The sequence below is a fragment of the Macaca fascicularis genome, chromosome X (genome assembly GCF_037993035.2).
Source record: "Macaca fascicularis isolate 582-1 chromosome X, T2T-MFA8v1.1".
NCBI lineage: Eukaryota > Metazoa > Chordata > Mammalia > Primates > Cercopithecidae > Macaca > Macaca fascicularis.
In genome coordinates, this window is record NC_088395.1 from 15,161,674 (window position 1) to 15,183,225 (window position 21,552).

At 40.1% G+C, this 21,552-nt stretch overlaps 1 protein-coding gene across 1 annotated transcript in view; it reads right to left on the minus strand.

Annotated features, from left to right (window-relative positions):
- The window catches only part of VEGFD (vascular endothelial growth factor D), a 41,558-nt gene that overhangs the window by 11,455 nt on the left and 8,551 nt on the right, over positions 1–21,552 (minus strand). The window contains exons 2-3 of the mRNA XM_015443507.4: positions 8,286–8,496; positions 844–1,034 (exon numbers count right to left, since the gene is read on the minus strand). Coding sequence (XP_015298993.1) covers positions 844–1,034; positions 8,286–8,496 — 402 coding nt within the window. The remainder of the gene's footprint in view (positions 1–843; positions 1,035–8,285; positions 8,497–21,552) is intronic.

Here is a 21,552-nt window from a genome sequence, read left to right on the forward strand (position 1 = left end):
GAAAGGAAAACTTACGTAAGCAAAGGGAGTTTTATAAGATGAAGAGGGCTGAATTATTTCTTTCATGGGGACTGCAGAATTATTTCCAAATGTCTTTTGTGCTAGGTATTCTCTCTTTGTCCCTCCAGAGACACCATCCTCTCTCCTTCCTTCCCCATCAGGCTCTGTGCCCCAGGACGCTGCCCTCCATGGGCTACATCTATAAACCCTCTTGCCCCTCCCAGCCCCTGCCCCAACTCCCTGCCAGGCCAAGAGTTGACAGTGGCCAGTCCAGCAACCCTCTTCTCCGCTTTCCCTCTGGGTTCCCGTAACTGCTCCCTCCCCTCGTCTCCTCAGTCTAAGGGTGGGGAAGTCTCCCCCTTTTTGCTAGCTTCAGGTGCTTCACTGTCCCATCCCTCTTTCCCCAATTCTGCCCACAACCTTCATTAAACTTTTTTTTGAGCAACACAGAACCTGATGGATACACAAGACAGCACAGCTATCTTCATTCCTTTTAACATCCTATCCTAGTAACTTCCATATGGTTTTCTGAGTCTTGACATTATAGCAACAGAGAGACAATAACTGATAATAGTTCAGGCTCTGGCCTCCCACAGACCTGGGTTTGAATCCCAGCTCTGCTATTTATCAGCCATGTAACCTTGGATAAGTAAGTTACCTCTCTGAGCCCCAGTTTCCTCATCTATAAAGGAGGACAAAATACCCTCTTGGCTTGTTTCAAAGATTAAATGTGATTATGCACACAGAGCATTTAGTACAGTGTTTGGCAACAAGGTTGTTGTAGCGATCGACGCTATTATAATCAGGGCTTTAGAGATAGCAGGCTTGCCGATGTCCTCATACCTGTTTGGAAATGTACGAGGTGCTGGTGTTCATACAGATGAGGCTCTCTTCATTGCAACAGCCACCACATCGGAACACGTTCACACAAGGGGGCTTGAAGAATGTGTTGGTACTCTTCCCCAGCTCACTGGCCACCTCCACGCATGTTTCTCTAGGGCTGCACTGAGTTCTTTGCCATTCTTCATCTATAACTGCAGAGAGAAAGCTCACTGGGGCTAGCAGATGGAATGGCCCTGATGTGCCAACGTGTGCCAGGGTTACGCTAAGCATAGTCATTTTCACATTTCTACTGCTTGTTTCTTTTACTAGATGGATATTTTTTGTCAGTCCTTTAACCAAGATTGTTTGCAGAGAAGTTACAATAATCTCTGTGCTCTTTCCCATTTATACCATACCTTTGTAGAATATAAGTATTTTATTTCCCTTTGAGGTATAACACCATGTCCTGTACATAATTACACTGGATACATCTGGAGAAGCTGGCTAATAGGGAAGTAAATAGAAGCATGTAAAGAAATAACATGTAAATATTATTTATCAAGCAATTTACTAGATACAGCTGGATAGCATTTCTTCTACTTAAAGCCAGGTGTAGGTAGGTTTTAGCATCATCAAAAATATGTTTCTGTTGGTTGCTTAGGTAACTACAGTAGGATTTAAACTTGGCAAATGCATAAATGGAAATTGAAGTGAAACTAATCCTTCCTCAAATCAGAGTTTTCTCATTTGCAAGTGCCCGATACTGATATTTATATAAATGATGAAATAAGCCTGTTCGTATTAATGGAATGAGCAATCCTTTGGCCATAGTTAATTTGAAAGTAACAAGAAAAAAGAAACAAGCCTATGGGAATAAAAAAAATTATATACTTTCTTATAAAACAGTACTTGCTTTTCTCTCATATTTTATTTTTTAAATTCAACTTTGACCCTTTGGTACTTAATACTGCATAGCCTTTCTACAGGTGTTTTGGGGGAAAGATTCAATTTTATGATAAAGACAACACAAAGACTTCCTTGTAGCTTGCCATGGAACTGTAGAGTTTATTTATTATATGTGGGGGTGTGGTGCTGGTGAAAATCTCTTGTGGTAGGCAGCTTTGAAACTAACCCCCAGTGGTCCCCACCTCCTGATAGTCATGCCCTTGTGTAAATCTCTTCTCCTTGTGTGTGAGCTGGACCTAGTAACTTGCTTCTTATGAAGAGAATACAGCAAAAGTGATGGGATACCACTTCCATGATGAAGTTAAAAAAGATTGCAGTCTTGTTTCTACTTATTGCAAGTTTTCTTCTTTCTTATTCTGTCTCACTTTCTCACACACACACTCTTTCTCTCCTTCTCCACTTGCAGGCTTTTTTTTTTTTTTTTTTTAAACTTATTTTACTTTAAGTTCTGGGATACATGTGCAGAACGTGCAGGTTTGTCACATAGGTGTACGTGTGCCATGGTGGTTTGCTGCACCTATCAACCTGTCATCTAGGTTTTAAGCCCCGCGTGCATTAGGTATTTGTCCTAATGTTCTCCTTCCCTTTGTCCCCCACCCCCCAACAAGCCCTCGTTTGTGATGTTCCCCTCCTTGTGTACATCTGTTCTCATTGTTCAACTCCCACTTATGAGTGAGAACATGCGGTGTTTGGTTTTCTGTTCTTGTGTTAGTTTGCCGCCATGTTAGAAAGGTCCACATGACAAGGAACTTGGGGCCGGGCGCGGTGGCTCAAGCCTGTAATCCCAGCACTTTGGGAGGCCGAGACGGGCGGATCACGAGGTCAGGAGATCGAGACCATCCTGGTTAACACTGTGAAACCCCGTCTCTACTAAAAAATACAAAAAATTAGCCGGGTGCGGTGGTGGGCGCCTGTAGTCCCAGCTACTCGGGAGGCTGAGGCAGGAGAATGGCGTGAACCCGGGAGGCGGAGCTTGCAGTGAGCTGAGATCCGGCCACTGCACTCCAGCCCGGGCGACAGAGCGAGACTCTGTCTCAAAAAAACAAAAAAACAAAAAAGACAAGGAACTTGGGGCAGCCTCTGGCCAATAGCCAGCGAGGAACGAAGACCCTCAGTCCAACAGCCTGTGAGGAATTGAGTCCTGCAAACAACATCTGACTGAACTTGAAAGCAGTGCCCTAAGATGCCTGCAGCCCAAGCCAATATCTTGACTGCAGCCTCCAGAGACATCTGAAGCAGAGAAACTGATCTAGGCCATGTCAGCATTTCTGGCCCACAGAAACTGAGATAAATATTGTTTTAAGTAGCTAAGTTTTGTGGTAATGTGTTATGCAACAATAGACAAACTGTCCTTTATTTTTACTGCATTTTCAAGAACTCTCCTGAGATTATTCTGAGTTCCCATATATGGGAATAGAAGGGATAGAGAAGACCTCTGCTTGAAGTATACCGATACAATATTACCATTTGAGATGTGACCCTAGTCCCTAAATTATTCCCTTATAACATCTTCTCCATATCCTTTCTCCTTTTTCATCCCTTAATACCAATATTTTTCCTATGTTGCTTCTTCAATCACCAAAAACATAATATGGGTTGTCTGGAACACTGCATTATACTACACAGTTTACCTAAACTTTGGGGTTTTTTCCTCATAATAAAACATTCTATCCTAAGAAACTTTTTTCTTTTTTCTTTTCTTTTTTTTTTTTTTGAGACAGAGTCTTGCTGTGTCGCCAGGCTGGAGTGCAGTGGTGTGATCTCGGCTTACTGCAACCTCCACCTCCTGGGTTCAAGCGATTCTCCTGCCTCAGCCTCCCAAGTAGCTGTGATTAGAGGCATGCACCACCATGCCCAGCTAATTTTTGTATTTTCAGTAGAGACGGGGTTTCACCATGTTGGCCAGGCTGGTCTTGATCTCTTAACCTTGTGATCCGCCCACCTTGGCCGCCCAAAGTGCTGGGATTACAGGTGTGAGCCACTGTGCCCAGCCCCTAAGAAACCTTTTTAAAAATTTCTGATTATTAATATTTATATAAAAAGCCTGAATGCTGCATATGAGGGATAAATTACTCAATTAAGTATTATTATGGTTATTATTTAATTCACTACAATTAATCATGAATCCTTGAAAAAACAAGAAACCAACCTATGAAAATATTCCCAATTTAAAATTCTACTTAAATGTTGCTTTCCATTTGCTTTTTCTCTCTTTATAAAACTAAGTTTTGAAATTGGAGTGGTAAGCTTTTAATCAAAATCATATGCAATTATGACCAACATCACTGATTAAAGGCTTCATAACTCTACTATTCTTTACTACTTCCCAGCAGGACTGCTCTGCCTCAGGAAATTACCTTGAAATCCACAAGGGAGACTTGATAACAAATTCTAATTGGTGTAACATGCCGATTTCATTATTCACTGCTTCTAACTTAGTAAATAACTTTAGATGATCCCCTATGAAATTAGGAGATAAATTCATAGGGTTTGCAAAATCTGTGATATTTTAATGGTTTTTTCCTTAGAAAATGTCAATGTCATTGACTTTTTTTTTTTTTTTTTTGAGACGGAGTCTCGCTCTGTCGCCCAGGCTGGAGTGCAGTGGCCGGATCTCAGCTCACTGCAAGCTCCGCCTCCCGAGTTCACGCCATTCTCCTGTCTCAGCCTCCGGAGTAGCTGGGACTACAGGCGCCCGCCACATCGCCGGGCTAGTTTTTTGTATTTTTTAGTAGAGACGGGGTTTCACCGTGTTAACCAGGATGGTCTCGATCTCCTGACCTCGTGATCCACCCGTCTCGGCCTCCCAAAGTGCTGGGATTACAGGCTTGAGCCACCTCGCCCGGCCGTCATTGACTTTTTTTTAGATCACCTAGTCTTGGTTTTATGGTAATATTCATCTTCATGAAATAGCTCCAGGCTCACCTCAGGCCTTCAGTCAGGTAATCTGGTTAAGGCCTTTGACCTCTAGATGAGGTGCCAACCCTTTGTTCTCATGAAGGCTATGTTAATTCACCACATAGAAACATCTAGAGCTTCAAATTCCTGTCTGAAGTGAGCTCAAGGCTATGGTTCCCACCATGTCAACTCACTTAGACACACAGTCATACACATGAACACAAAGAATCCTTTTCACACTTATGCCCAAGGTGCTACCAAAGAATATTTCCCCATCTATGCACAGCTTTCCCCACCGCCAACAAGAGGTCTGTGCAACCCCAACATCTTTTTACAAATGGGAAAAAACAAATACGATTTTAGGTAGAAAGAAAAAAATAGTTTTGGCCTAGTGGTTAATTTGAATTATGCTATATATATAATCAGTTACCAGGTAATCATGTTAATCAAATCTAGAATGCTAGATCAGCAATGCTGTAGCAGCTTCTTTTGTTGTTTTGACATGTCATCAAAAAATTAATTGCCTAATCAGAAACCACAGAACTTTACTTGACAAGCATTTTTTATTCATTATGGCACAGTACCTACACACACTGGTTTCCTTCCTTCCTTCCTTCCTTCCTTCCTTCCTTCCTTCCTTCCTTCCTTCCTTCCTTCCTTCCTTTTATTTGAGACAGAGTTTCACTCTTGTTGCTCAGGCTGGAGTGCAATGGCGCAAACTCAGCTCACTGCAACCTCTGCCTCCCGGATAGAAGCAATTCTCCTGCCTCAGCCTCCCAAGTAGTTGGGATTACAGGCATGCACCGCCATGCCTGGCTAATTTTGTATTTTTAGTAGAGACAGGTTTTCACCATGTTGGTCAGCCTGGTCTCGAACTCCTGACTTCAGGTGATCCACCCACCTCGACCTCCCAAAGTGCTGGGATTACAGGTGTCATCCACCACGCCTGGCCTGATTTTCTTTTAAAGAATCTTCATACCTTACTAGGGAACAATCATTAACCTTATTTCAAATTATGTTATTTTCTAGTCTGGAGCTTTGATCATTTTGTCTTGAGAATTTTCTCCCTTCGTTATTCTCCTAGCAATACCAGTACCCAATATTACAACTCAGTGTCCAACTTTTACTTTTCACTTTATTAAAAATCACACAACACACAAACAAATGGAAGAACATACCATGCTCATGAATAGGAAGAATCAATATCGTGAAAATGGCCATACTGCCCAAGGTAATTTATAGATTCAATGCCATCCCCATCAAGCTACCAATGACTTTCTTCACAGAATTGGAAAAAACTGCTTTAAAGTTCATATGGAACCAAAAAAGAGCTCACATCTCCAAGACAATCCTAAGTCAAAAGAACAAAGCTGGAGGCATCACGCTACCTGACTTCAAACTATACTACAAGGCTACAGTAACCAAAACAGCATGGTACTGGTACCAAAACAGAGATATAGACCAATGGAACAGAACAGAGTCCTCAGAAATAATACCACACATCTACAGCCATCTGATCTTTGACAAACCTGAGAGAAACAAGAAATGGGGAAAGGATTCCCTATTTAATAAATGGTGCTGGGAAAATTGGCTAGCCATAAGTAGAAAGCTGAAACTGGATCCTTTCCTTACTCCTTATACGAAAATTAATTCAAGATGGATTAGAGACTTAAATGTTAGACCTAATACCATAAAAATCCTAGAGGAAAACCTAGGTAGTACCATTCAGGACATAGGCATGGGCAAAGACTTCATGTCTAAAACACCAAAAGCAACGGCAGCAAAAGCCAAAATTGACAAATGGGATCTAATTAAACTAAAGAGCTTCCGCACAGCAAAAGAAACTACCATCAGAGTGAACAGGCAACCTACGGAATGGGAGAAAATTTTTGCAATCTACTCATCTGACAAAGGGCTAATATCCAGAACCTACAAAGAACTCAAACAAATTTACAAGAAAAAAACAAACAACCCCATCAAAAAGTGGGCAAAGGATATGAACAGACATTTCTCAAAAGAAGACATTCATACAGCCAACAGACACATGAAAAAATGCTCATCATCACTGGCCATCAGAGAAATGCAAATCAAAACCACAATGAGATACCATCTCACACCAGTTAGAATGGCGATCATTAAAAAGTCAGGAAACAACAGGTGCTGGAGAGGATGTGGAGAAATAGGAACACTTTTACACTGTTGGTGGGATTGTAAACTAGTTCAACCATTATGGAAAACAGTATGGCGATTCCTCAAGGATCTAGAACTAGATGTACCATATGACCCAGCCATTCCATTACTGGGTATATACCCAAAGGATTATAAATCATGCTGCTATAAAGACACATGCACACGTATGTTTATTGCGGCACTATTCACAATAGCAAAGACTTGGAATCAACCCAAATGTCCATCAGTGACAGATTGGATTAAGAAAATGTGGCACATATACACCATGGAATACTATGCAGCCATAAAAAAGGATGAGTTTGTGTCCTTTGTAGGGACATGGATGCAGCTGGAAACCATCATTCTTAGCAAACTATCACAAGAACAGAAAACCAAACACTGCATGTTCTCACTCATAGGTGGGAACTGAACAATGAGATCACTTGGACTCAGGAAGGGGAACATCACACACCGGGGCCTATCATGGGGAGGGGGGAGGGGGGAGGGATTGCATTGGGAGTTATACCTGATGTAAATGACGAGTTGATGGGTGCTGATGAGTTGATAGGTGCAGCACACCAACATGGCACAAGTATACATATGTAACAAACCTGCACGTTATGCACATGTACCCTAGAACTTAAAGTATAATGATAATAAATTTTAAAAAAAATCACACAACTTTGCAGAAATAAAAAACAAAAAGCTATATCTAATCTATTGGTTCGGGGGTGGTGGTTTTCTTGAGACAGGATCTTGCTCTGTTGCCCAGGCTGGAGTGTAGTAGCATGATCATGGCTCACTGTAGCCTCGACCTCCTGGGCTCAGCAGATCCTCCCACCTCAGCCTCCCAAGTAACTGGGAATATAGGCGCATACCACAATGCTCAGCTATTTTTTTCTGTTTTTTTTTGTAGAGATGGGGTCTCGTCATGTTGCCCAGGCTGGTCTCAAACTCCTGGGCTCAAGCAATCTGCTTTCCTTGGCCTCCCAAAGTGCTGGGATTACAGGCATGAGCCACCATGCCTGGCCATTTTTGGTTTTTATCTATGTATGTATGGCAGTAGAATACTCCTTGTGGATGAATCCCCAGGTTTTATTTTCTATGTAAACCTTATGATTTTTTTTTTCTATTGAGAACAATAGTCTTCCTGGGTTTTCTTTGCCCCCACATCCTTGAGTTAAATTTGTTTTTATATTTTGAAATGTTCTTTTGTGTTTTTTATCTCAAAATCATATTGCATATATTTCTCTGTGAAGTAAATATTAAAAAATCAAGATTCTGCACTAACACTGAAGTTATGAAATCAAAGACTGACTTTCATTCTCCCTCTGACACGTGTCTGCCCTACGCAGAGTTTTGGAGAAAGTAAGTGTATTTGTCACTATCTGATAAAGAGAAAGAACTTGTCTCCACATCCACACACCTACCTTTTAGTGTTTCAATGTCATAGAAAGTTGCCGCAAACCTAGTGGACCGATGGGATGCTGAGCGAGAGTCCATGCTGGTAAAACTTTTGAGCCTCAGCCTGCATCTCCACAACTTCCAGTCCTCAGAGTGAGTAATTCGAAGGAGTTCCTCCAAACTAGAAGCAGCCCTGATCTGCTGTTCAGATCGTTCTAATGTGGACTGAGATGACCGCTTAAAAAAACAAAAATACCAGTTTAAAAACAAATTACTAAATTTTAAATTTGTCATAATAATCTTCATTGCTGACACTTAAAAGCGTAAATACATCTGTAAATTAATTAGAGATACTATTGAAATATATGCCAGTGCCTAGGAAAAAGGATATCTTCTAGTATTGTTGATTCACATTCTGCTCATTTTTGATTGAATCAAAGGATTTACTTATTTCTCCTGGGTTCTCAGAACACTTACAAAGAAAACTGTAGTGTATCGAATGGTGGGCCTCAAATTGATATGTCCACATCCTAACCCACAGAACCTGTGAACATTACGTTAATTTGGAAAAAGGATCTGTATAGATGTAATGAAGTTAAGGATCTTAAAATGAGATCCTCCTGGATTATCTATGTGGACCCTAAATACTGTACAATGACAAGTGTCCTTATAAGAGACGGAAGAGAAGACAGGGACACAGAGGAAGGCCAATTGAAGACGGAGGCAGAGACTGGAGTGATGCAGTCACAAGTGGGGGATTGCCTAGAGCCATCAGAAGCTGGATGAAGCAAGAAAAGACTCTCTCCAAGAGTGTTTGGAGGGCGTGCAGCCTTGCTGACCCTTCCATTTTGGAATTCTAGACTCCGGAGCTGTGAGAAAATAAATTTCTGTTATTTTAAGCCACCAAGTTTGTGATAATTAGTTACGGCAGCCATAGGAAATGAATAGATGTTTATCATATTATTTTTGTGACAGTAGCTAATGACAGTTGATTTCATCTCTGTTATTTGTTTGAGAAATTGATCTACAAAGTCCTGGGTAACCTGCCTACAGTCACAAAATAAAGATATCAAGCCCCTGATAACCTGAATTTTCTTACTTCTAACCCTCTTTCTTTATTTTCTTTTAAAACCTACTATTTCAAAAACACAATCTTTTTCTGACAAAATACTTTTCTGGGGTTTTACACTCTAGAAGTATAAGAGTTTAATACTCTTATAGAACTATAAAATACTCTTCTAGAGTTTGATTTCCATACAGTTGCATGAACTGTATTGGCGGATACAGTGCAACTGTATTGGCGGATACAGTGCAACTGTATTGGATGGGTTTGTAAGAAAAAAAAGACTTGGTAGATAAAAAATTTTCAGTATGTAGCCTCTTGTTCAAAATTGGGGGCTTAGTTATATAAATAATGATATATGCATACAACAAATTCTATGTGATCATTAAAACAAAGGATGTAGAGGTATATTGGGACAGAACGAACTGAGATCCTTCCTGGAATGTGCTGGAGAAATGATAAGGTGATCTGTCTATGGCTAGGGCCTCAGATTCTCTCTTGCTGACCCTGTAGTTACTAGATGTTTGTTTTGCTGGGAGGTTGGAGTATGCAGGCTGAGGCCATTTGTAGAGCTGGGATGAGGGAGGAGGCAAAGGACCAGTGCTGAGAGAGGAGGGTGGAAGGGAGAGGTGAATGTTAGCTGCCTGCTGCAGGGTGAGGAACAGTGGGGGAAAACAAAGATGAGCAAAAGGGGCTGTTAAAAAGCTTTACATTGGGTCGTGTGATGTACACCCTCCTCCACTGAGCCTCAAAAGCTGTAGTTAAAATCTACATCATGCATTAGCATTTTAGGAGTAGACTTTTTTTTTAGACATGCTAGTGGACACTGAGAGTTGTCCAAAAGTAGGTACTCAGAAGAGCAAGTGTAGTCCGAGTCATGTGTGATTCAGCTATGATATAACCTCTTTTAAAATTACTTATGTATTTTTACTTAGGTACTTATGTACATCATATATACATACTTATATGGATATATGAAGAACATCTGGTGACATATACATGAAAACGTAAACAATGGTTATTCTTTCTTTCTTTATTTTCGAGACCGAGTCTGGCCCTGTCATCCAGGCTGCAGTGCAGTGGCACCATCTCTGCTCACTGCAACCTCAGCCTCCTAGGTTCAAGCGATTCTCCTTCCTCAGCCTCCTGAGTAGCTGGGACTACAGGAGCGTGCCACCATGCCCGGCTAATTTTTGTACGTTTAGTAGAGATGGGGTTTTGCTATGTTGCCCAGGCTGGTTTTGAACTCCTGGGCTCAAGTGATCTGCCCGCCTTGGCCACCCAAAGTGTTGTGATTACAGACATGAGTCACTGCACCTGGCCAACAATGGTTATTCTTTACATCAAGAGCTATCAAACTATGGTATCCCAGCCTAATTTAGCCTGCTGCCTGCCTGTTTTTGTAAATCAAGTTGTATTGACACACAGCCATGTGCATTCACTTACTTATTGTCTATGGCTGCTTTCATACTACAAAAGCAGAGTTGAGAATTTGAGACAGAGACCTTCATGGCAGTTTCAATCTGAGGCCACTTGTCTGTTTTTTCTCAATTCTTTAATATTCTCAGCCATTATCATTTTCATTATTCCACCTATAATATTGTCTCTACTCTCTTTTTTGAAAAATGTTGGAGGCTTTTAATCATCTTACATGTTTCTTAAATGTGCTTCTATATTTAGCTATTTTTTCCCCTTCACCTCTCTCTAATGTGTTTTGGTTAAATTAATTGGTTCATCTTTCCAATCACCAACTCTCCAATTGTGAGTCTAGAGTTTACTTTGTTACAGTTTTAATTTCAATCAACATATTTCTAATTTCAAGTATTTCTACTTCATTCTTCTTCCTATCTACTTTGTTACATTTCTGTATATTCTTCCTAGTTTGTCTCTTTTTTTTTTTTTTTTTTTTTTTTGAGACGGAGTCTAGTTTTGTCGCCCAGGCTGGAGTGCAGTGGTGCAATCTTGGCTCACTGCAAGCTCCACCTCCTGGGTTCGCGCCATTCTCCCAACTCAGCCTCCCGAATAGCTGGGACTACAGGCACCCGCCACCACGCCTGGCTAATTTTGTTTTTGTATTTTTAGTAGAGACGTGGTTTCACCGTGTTAGCCAGGATTGTCTCAATCTCCTGACCTTGCGATCCACCCGCCTCGGCCTCCCACAGTGCTGGGATTACAGGCGTGAGCCACCACGCCCCGCCCCTAGTTTGTCATTTTAATTTTATGAATATTATTTATCTCTTTGAGGGTTCTAAATATATTTAAGTATTTCTTCAAATTATTTTAGATTTTTAACTTTATAGGTATGACATATCCTGATTACTCATTTTGTTGCTGTCATTCTTAGTAACAATTATATTAACGTGATTTGGAATTTTGTTTAGTAGTTCCATTTTCTTTCAGAGATTCATTTTTCTTTCTCATTATTCTTTCCCCAACATTTAGAAGTTTTATGGTTGTACCCCGTGATTCCCTGGGTCCTGAATCCAAATCTTGTTGACTATTTATGATTCAGGGATCATCTCAGCTCAAGTCCTAGTTGCAAGGAAGTATCTGCTTCCTCCTTTGCCCCTAGTTAAGTAATTTCATAGAAGTCACAGCTCCAGGCAGCAATGAGCAGTAACTCTTCCTTCCTCTTTCGTGGATCTGATGTAGTGCACTCAAAGAGCCCATCTCCAGCTGAAGCTGAATTTTTGATGGTCCCTGTCTTCTAGCTCAGATCCATAAGTCCTGCAGCTTCAGCTTCATGGCTTTAGTGCCATTTCTGTAAATGATTGTCATCTGCAAATGTTTGCCATCATTCCATCAATTTTATATTCTATGGACTAAGAATGATCTGAAAACATGAATCCACAAGGTTATCGTACCTGGGAATCCAGATGTGAGTGTGTGTCTGTGAGTGCATGTTTTTAATAAAGGCGGGAGAATTATAAGCTGGGGGAAAGAGGCAACAGACAGGAAGAAAGAGAAAGCATATGCAGGAGAGCTAAGGCAGGACCTAGAGGGGTTGTTTTGACATAAGTGCCAGAGATAAGTGGACATAGTGTGACTAGATGAGAGGATCACCCTCAGAAACAAGAGGAAAATACAGAATGACATGGGTTTATAGATGGCAGGACTGCCTGGGAAGCTCAGTGAACTCATACCTGTGGTTTTGTACTTTTCTGTAAAGTTTGGATCAAGGCAAAATTCTGGGAGTGAGAGGAGTGGGGAGCATGAGGATCATAGATCGGGTTTGTGAAATTGGCTTGCCACAGCTTCTTCATCTAAGAAATCTGGAGATGAAACTGAACAATTGCTAATGTCTCTGGCAGCTTTGAAATTCAATACTTCTCCATTAAGTTTCATTTTTCAATAGTCTCTCTTTTCCTGATTATTCATTCTCTTCTAGTTGGACAGTACTCCGTATACAATTCAGTCTTCAAAATAAAACTTTGGGACAATGCTGCTTCCACACGAAAATAATGAAACTAAGCAGCTTTTTGAAGATTTTAAAGTTGAAGCATATTGAAAGGATTCGTATTTATTGAGGCAAATTTTGCTCAATACTATCCAAAAATACAAGGCCAGGCATGGTGGCTTACACTGGTTATCCCAGCACTTTGGGAAGCCGAGGCAGGAGGATTACTTGAGCGCAAGAGTTCAAGACCAGACTGGAAACATAGTGAGACCCTGTCTCTACCAAAAATACAAAAATTAGCCAGACATGCTGGTGCATGCCTGTACTCCCAGCTACTCAGGAGACTGAGGTGGAAGGATCACCTGAGCCTGGGGAGGTCAAGCTTGCAGTGAGCCATGATCTTGCCACTTGCACTCCAGCCTGGGCAACGGAGCGAGATCTTGGGAAAAAAAGAAAGAAAAGAAAGAGAAGAAAGGAAGGAAGGAGAAGGAAAGGAAGGAAGGAAGGAAAAAGAAAGAAAGAAAGAAAAGAAAGAAAGAAAGAAAGAAAGAAAGAAAGAAAGAAAGAAAGAAAGAAAGAAAGAAAGAAAGAAAGAAAACAGACAGTTTTATTACAGTTCTTACAGGTTTCAATTCAATCTTAGAAATATTTTTAAACTATCCAACTGTGAGAACTCAGGAGAAAATATCAAATCTCTGGATTGAATTAAAGTAATTAAATGGTTCATGCAACTTGCCTCATCATAAAAAATGCAGTGTTTACTCAAGTACTCAGAGTTATTTAAGCTTACTTTCAACCCCAGAATTTAAAACCTAGTTTGAAATAACAGAAATTGCAGACAGTCATTTTGCTATTTTAAGTGGAAGTACTAACAATTAAACATAAGTAGAAACCTGGCAACTAATTTCAAGAATGGTTGTTTGTTTCCAATCGGCTTTCTGCACTGGTTGATTTTTGTATAATGAACTTTATGTTAACCACTTGAGTAAGACAAAAATAAAAATTAAAAAGTGTGATTATCCCAAATACATACTTAAACCATTGATTTCAGTGGTTTTAATTACTAAACCTTTGCCAATTGCTCCTAATTTCTTCCTATTTTCTGATGGAAGTGCTAATCAAAATTAAAATAATTAAAAGGCTTTCATCAAGAGAAAGGAAGTGAAGCAGGGTTACCAGATCTCTGCTTTTTATTACAGCGGCAGCTTTTTTATGGTAATTAATCCAAGACTACTAGCAATTTCACTCTTAAATAACAAATCATTCTCTAATTTCTTGGCTACCACAAGCCAGCTTCTAAATTGAGAGGCTTAAAGTCTTTTTAATAAGACTTCACCATCATTTGAATGCATGCTCCTTTCTGTGGTACAATTTCAAGGGTAGTCGTTTCTCCTTTTGTTAATTTCTAAGTTCACACAGCATTCTCCCCTGAGGAAGCATGAGCATCTTCATAGCTTCTTAAGTATTAATTTAGGTCATGTGTGACCAAGATGGCAGGCAAGATATTTGGAAAAGTATGGTGGTGGGGTTTTTAGGAGAAACTTAGAAGTGTCCCATGTTGTGAGGAAGTCAAAGACCTTCTGTACTCCTACTAATTTGAGCTCTCAATTTCCAGCCCAGCCCCTCTCCTTCACCAGAAAAAAATGTCCAGTCAAGTAACACATTCCAAGAGTGAAGAAAGGCATAATTTGGGGATATCAACGAGTCTCAGTGAAAAAACAAAACAAAACAAAACAGCAAGGGATTCACTTTGGTTGGGCATAGAGCAGGTTTAGGAGTGGGGAATCTGGCAAAGAAGTTAGGAAGAGGGGCTGGTGAAATGAGATGCCACTTCACACCCAGTAGAATGGCTATAAACAAAAAGACTGACAATACCAAGTGTTGTAAGGGATATGGAGGAACGGGAACCCTCATACATGGCTGATGAAGCTGTAAAATTGTATTGTTGCTGTGGAAAAGAGTTCAGCAGTTCTCTAATAAGTTAAATTTATTATACACCAACTAATTCCACTCTTAAGTTTCTAGCCCCTAGAGACAGAAAATAGATTATTGGCTGCCTGAGGCTGGGAGTGAGAATGGAGGTTTCATTGTAAAGGGGCATAATGGACCTTATGTAGATGATAGCTATACAACTCAGTAAATTTCCTAATATTCTTGAATGAAAACAAGCGAAAGGTAAATTTTATAGTATGTAAATTCTATATCAATATAGTTCTATAAAATTTTTAAAAAGAGGAAGGACTGGAGGCGTGAAGACCGGGCTACTTTGACCCAATTTGGGAGGCAATGAAAAATGTTGCATAGTTGAACAATGGAATATTACTGGACATCCATTTTATCAACTTGTTCTTTGGTTGATTTCTTCTTGTTTTGACCTTAGTCCATGCTGTTTCCTTTGCCTGGAATGCCATTCACTCTTTGTCTAACTAAATCTTTCTCAGCTTAGATGTTATCTACTCAGGGAAACCTCCTCCACAACTCCCACCCCTGCCTAGGTCTCCTCTGTCACATGGATTTCTAGCCACCCCATCCTTGTCCTTCATAACACTACCAGTAACACTAATGAATTGTGTCATTTCTTGTTATCTGCTTGTCTTCCCCACTAGGTTGTAAAAGCCACTTGAGCAGTAATGGTATCTGTCTTATAGCAATAGTAAGAGCTGAATAAATATTTATTAAATGTATGAATTTAATTTCAAGTAAAACAACTTGATTCACCACAAGCTATAGAAAAAGTAACCTTGAGATTATTCATGTATTCAAACTACATCACTAAATCACTTGTCTTTTGAATATCTTCTTTCAGTTCTCATTCCAGGTCCAAAATAAATGCCACTTCTTCCATCAAGCATTTTATGAAGTCCCTAACTTAGACTATATTATTTATGAACACACTGTATTCCCTTCCTAGACTGAGATCTTTTTGAAGGTAGGATATGTGTCTGATTCCTCTTTTTAAAGTAATAAGCATGTAATATGTTTCTGATGAAGGAATTTATAAGTAATAAATACATGCATGTATCTGACAAATAGCAATTGGGCCCAGGTTTGTGTGGTCTGTTGAATATTTTATATATAGTACTGCTTGTCAAAACTTAATGTGTATACCTGGGGATCTCGTTAAAATGCAGATTCTGATGCAGTGGGTTTGGGCCAAGACAGGAGGCCACATTTCTTTTTCTTTTTTATTTCTTTTTCTTTTTCTTTCTTTCTTTTTTTTTTTTTTAGCTGAGTACAGGGAACTTTATTGGTGGTACATGACAAAGTGGGGCTCCCTAGGCCCTTCCCTCTTCAGGGGGTCTGCATGGAAATTGTGAGGAGGGGAGATTCTCAGTGTGGTGGGGACTGAGTGTGGCAGGGATTCCCAAGCAGCCGAGGGCCTCTCTCTTTCTCTCATGCTCTCACTGGAGCTGATGGTCCTGGGGTGTTACTCCTTGGAGGCCATGTGGACCATGAGGTCCACCACCCTGTTGCTGTAGCCAGATTCATTGTCATACCAGGAAATGAGTTTGACAAAGTGGTTTCTAACAAGTTCCCAGGCGCGGGCGATACTGTTGGTTGGCTGAACGCACTTTGAGAAGGGTTTAAAGCAGGGGTTCACATTGTTAATTTTAAAGCTAGCAATCTATGAAGTGCATCAGGTCAACTTGAATAAAAACACTATGACAGCCAGGTTTGCTAGTTTGCAGAAACTATCTAACTCTTCTCTCTCACATCAATGTTTGTAAAATTAATGTGTTATAGTGGAAAATAACATGCAGATTAAACAAGAAAATTTTTATCTTGTTTTCAAGAATATAGCTGGCTATCTTTAAGAAAGATGATATATCCTAAATAGTTTTGCAAGTAATTTTCTTTTTTCTTTCTTGGAGTTGATGTCTAAATAATTTTGGACATCTTTTTATTATACCATATTTCTGTCTTATTCTTAAACCTGATAACACTTGATTTGCCTTCTATAACCTATTTATTTCAATTGTTCATATTTGAATTTCTTCTTTTTTTTTTTTTTTTTGAGACGGAGTCTTGCTCTGTCGCCCAGGCTGGAGTGCAGTGGCCGGATCTCAGCTCACTGCAAGCTCCGCCTCCCGGGTTTACGCCATTCTCGTGCCTCAGCCTCCCAAGTAGCTGGGACTATAGGCGCCCGCCACCTCGCCCGGCTAGTTTTTTTTGTATTTTTTAGTAGAGATGGGGTTTCACCGTGTTAGCCAAGATGGTCTCAATCTCCTGACCTCGTGATCCGCCCGTCTTGGCCTCCCAAAGTGCTGGGATCACAGGCTTGAGCCACCGCCCCGGCCCATATTTGAATTTCTTTGGGAAGAAAGTAAATCTGATGGCTCACTGATTTTTGAAAAGCCTGAATACAACTGGAAAGGCCACAGAGTTAGGAGAACTGACTAGCTAAACTGCTACAGTATGCATTTGGCATTACAGGAGGGAAAAGTAAAATTATTCTTTACCTGAAAGTGACTTCTTACAGCGCTCTTTCCAAATTCAGCAGCAGTTCTATCAGTAGTGCCATTGAACCTGAGTATATTTACTATTTCTTTCAACATTAAAAATAAACATAGTGTTGCTCTTTTTCTTAAAGCATCAGTGAAATTATGGAAAATCACTTAAAACCTGGACACATCCTCACAGTAGAGTTTATTATGAAAGCATGTAGTATGTATCTAAAGCCCTAACACGTGGGATGAACGTTTTACTGCTCCCCAGATCTGTGTTGAACGAAAACATTGTGTATTGGAAAGGAGAATTCAACAATTAATTGTTGAAACTGTGAGATTAATGTTTTAAAAGCTTTACACCTGTTTACGATTTGGGGACAAAAAGGCAGGCTTCATTTTTCATATGTTTGATGAAAACTGGCTTAAGATATTTGTAAATAGAATCAAGAGCAAAACTGCACAAACTTGCACATTGGAAAGTGCAACAAGTTCCCGTGATTGCAGTAAAAATATGTACTCTTCTAAAAAAAAAATAAGAATTGAAGACTTAGCCAGTCAGATGAGTTTTTTCATGAACCCATTGTGGAAATTATTGGATTAACTGAGCCAAAGTGATTATGCATTCTTTATCTATTTAGCACTTTATATCGTTATATACAGTTTACAATACATGTATAACTTGTAGCTATAAGCATCTTGTGTCATTAAAGCTCTCTCACACACACACACACACAAATAAAGCAGGGGTTCAAAATGTTGGCTTCTTCTTGAATCTACCTGGGAATAAGCCTCAAAGAAATACTGACGCTCGAATCCTAATCTCAGAGATTCTCATTTTTTGGGTCTGGGCTGCAGCTTTGCCATCAGGATTTTTTTTAAAAAAAACTTCCCAGGTGTTAGCCTTAGAGGAAGATGGGTGAGGGTTATATAGGAACTCTCTATACTGTCTCTCTACTACTAATTTAGGGCATGAGAAATGCTGATTTTAAGTTACAAGACCCAGGTTAACTCCTGAACTTCATGCAAGTCCACTAGTCTTCAAATGGTCGATGCATGCTCAGAAATAGTCTTAGTCTTTAAATCTATTTGATGTATACCTTGGGTTCAAAATATTTGTGTGAGTATCTTGCTGACCTGGATTTGCAAATCCTTTTCCTATCTCAAGATACCTGACCGTTTGCAGGTCAGTTCCCAACCTGTATGACTTTTTCAAGGTTTCAAGGTTGAAGATCAACAATATCGCTTTCCAGGCTAAATAGCATGATGAAGTTGGCTGCTTTATATGATGCCATCCTAAATGACAGACTAAATTGCCTCTCAAATTCCCAAAAAGCAAGAACAACCGATTTTTCAAAATAAAATTAAATAGGTACTGCTTTAACCTACTGAATTCAACAAAAAAGTATAAATTATAATCCTTTCAAAAGGCAATCCTACAAGGTATTTGAAAGAAGATATAAATGAGAATATAAACATACATGCCAAGTGGAAGAGGCTTTGGTTTGGGAGTACATAGCCAGTTCCAATGCTGGTTTTGAGCTATAAGGCCATCAACAAAGAAGGTTTAAGGGGGAACCCTGGCTACTTTTCTCAAAGAGCTGCAAAAAGCTTTTCTTGAGCCATTCCAATCCCATGCTATTAACAATCCTCTTGTTCTATATATATGGAAAAGGAGGCCAGCCTTGCTAAATTCATCCCTGGAACTCTTGAGAGCCGTGGGTCTGAGACTATCCTTCCAAGGCTTTGAAAAGTTGTTGGTGCTATTTTCTTTGTCAAATTGTGTTGGCAATATGCCTTCAGGAAGCTTGGTGATAAAAGGGTGTCACGAATAGAATTTGTATGTTTAGAATACCCAGAAGCTTTAGGGTGAGTTATGGAAGGGACACATTTCACACAACTTTCCCTAGATTTGCTTACAGATTTACAAGTGTTCCCTGGGGGCGTGGTTCTCTTCTTACTCCCCCTGGAGTTCAGGGACACTGCAGTCAGCAATTTCCCTTTGCAGTGGGTTTGGGGAGGTGGATTCGGTTGCAATACAAATAGTTCCATGTTCCCTCTACCTCTTAGCGGCTTCTTCTGTTTCACTGGAAGAGCATTTTGCATTTCCTGTTTAACCTGATGGTTCAGGCTAAACCAAAACCACCAAATTTTTCCTGGTTTGGGGTCCAAGTAGCAAAGTCTCACTCCACTCCCAGCCTTCCTCAGCAGATGTTCTCCCTCCCCCACTTGTCGAGGTATCTTCCCAGATCAAGTTAGATTTGTGAGTCTGAGCTGAAGTTTTGTAACTTTGCCTCCCATAGCTCTCAGTTGGAATTAACACTCCCCAAGATGAAGCTTTGCCTAATATAGTAAACCACTCTGTCATCTGGAGAAACAGCTTACTGGAAAGGAGAAAGCATAGATTTGAATTGTTCAAAACTGGCTTTGAATGGTATAACACCCTGGAAAATGTGTTTGCAGTTTCTTATAAACATATGCTCACCATACAACCCAACAGTCCTACTTCTGGGGATTTTACCCTTGATAAATGAAGCCTTATGTTCACATAAATACATGTACGTGAATGTTTGTAGTAGCTTTATTCACAATAGCCAAAAAACTAGAAACAATTTATGTGTCATTCAATGGGTGAATGGTTCAGCAATCAATAGAATACTACTCAGCAATAAAAAGGAATGAACTACTGGGACACTGGCAGAATCTCAAAGGCAGTATGAATGAAAGAAGCTGATCTCAAACTGTTACATAGTGTATGATTCCATTTATATGACATTCCCAAAAAACCAGAATGACAGTGAACCAAATATACAAAATGACAGTGAAGGACAACAGATCAGCGATTGCCAGAGGTTGGGAGGCTGGGAGGAGGGTCTGACTATAAAAGGATAATGTAAGTGAATTTTTGGGGGGTGATGGAATAGTGTTGTATCCTAATTATGGTTGTGGTTATATAAATCTATATATGTGTTAGAATTCATAGAACTACACACCAAAAGGGAAAAAATCCATTTTACTCTGTAAGTTAAAAAAAATAAGCTGTCTTTGAATCTAGGCACTACTCTTTTTTTTTTTTTTTTTTTTTTTTTTTTTTTTTTTAGCTATTTGACTGAGGATATGGTATTTGACTTCCTTAAGGCTTGATTTCCTCATTTATAAAGTGGCATTGTTAATAATAGTCATCTCATAAAGCTGATGAAGAGATTATATGAGGCCATATGTAGGAAAGGGTCAGGTGTACGGTAGGCACACAATAAATGTTGCATTCCTTTCTTTCTTTCCTCTTTCCTTTCTTTCCACACATAGGTGTGTCCTATGTGTTGGGGTTTAGAAGTCTGTGTTTTAGGGGCCCTGATATTCCTTAGGAGCCAGAGTGGTGAGCTTGAAAAGAGCAAGACACGGCAACTCCAATCATAGTAAATAGACATTAAAATTTTTTTAAAAGACAACTTTCCCAGGGTAAATCAAAGACAAACTTTTTTTCTCCACCTTGCCTCCATCTCCTTTTAAAAATGGTTCTAGGAGGTGTTTTCAGATAGAAAATGAATTTTAAGGTATCTGCTCAGGCTTTACATGTCTTTAGAAGTGTGTTTAAAAAAAAAAAAACAACCAACATTTTACATTTTGGTGTTTTATTAGGGTCTGACTTTACCTAGAACAGATGACACCTGAGGGTATAGGGTGTACTAACTAGGGCAGGGAGAACGCACATTTGCTAATCATTATTGCTGTAGCTATGGCTGCTGTGGCTTCTCAGATGGAACCTGCCAAGGGTCTGATCTTGCTTCTCTGAAATCCAGAAACCTGGTCATTTAAGGTTGGGGTGGGCTCGTCTTTCATTTCAGAGGCCTCATGCTACCATTGGTGGTTCCGGTGCCTCTTTCCTTTATGCAATTCTATATTTAAATGAATATATATGAAATCCAGGTTGTTTAATTAAACTTAGACTGAGGAAAGGAACTACAAATACAAGAAAAGAGTGTGTGTGAATGCGTGTGTGTGTGCGTGTGCATTTGTGTGAGTGTGTGTGCATGGCAGTCTGGGTTTTTTTGTTGTTTTTTTTTTTGAGACGGAGTCTCGCTCTGTCGCCCAGGCTGGGGTGCAGTGGCCAGATCTCAGCTCACTGCAAGCTCCACCTCCCGGATTCACGCCATTCTCCTGTCTCAGCCTCCCGAGTAGCTGGGACTACAGGCGCCCGCCACCTCGCCCGGCTAGTTTTCTATATTTTTTAGTAGAGACGGGGTTTCACCGTGTTAGCCAGGATGATCTTGATCTCCTGACCTCGTGATCCACCTGTCTCAGCCTCCCAAAGCCATCTGAGTTTTTAAAGGACATACTAGGGGGCTAAATGCCTGGGACCTCCTCTTCCTCCAATTTGATGAAGACTG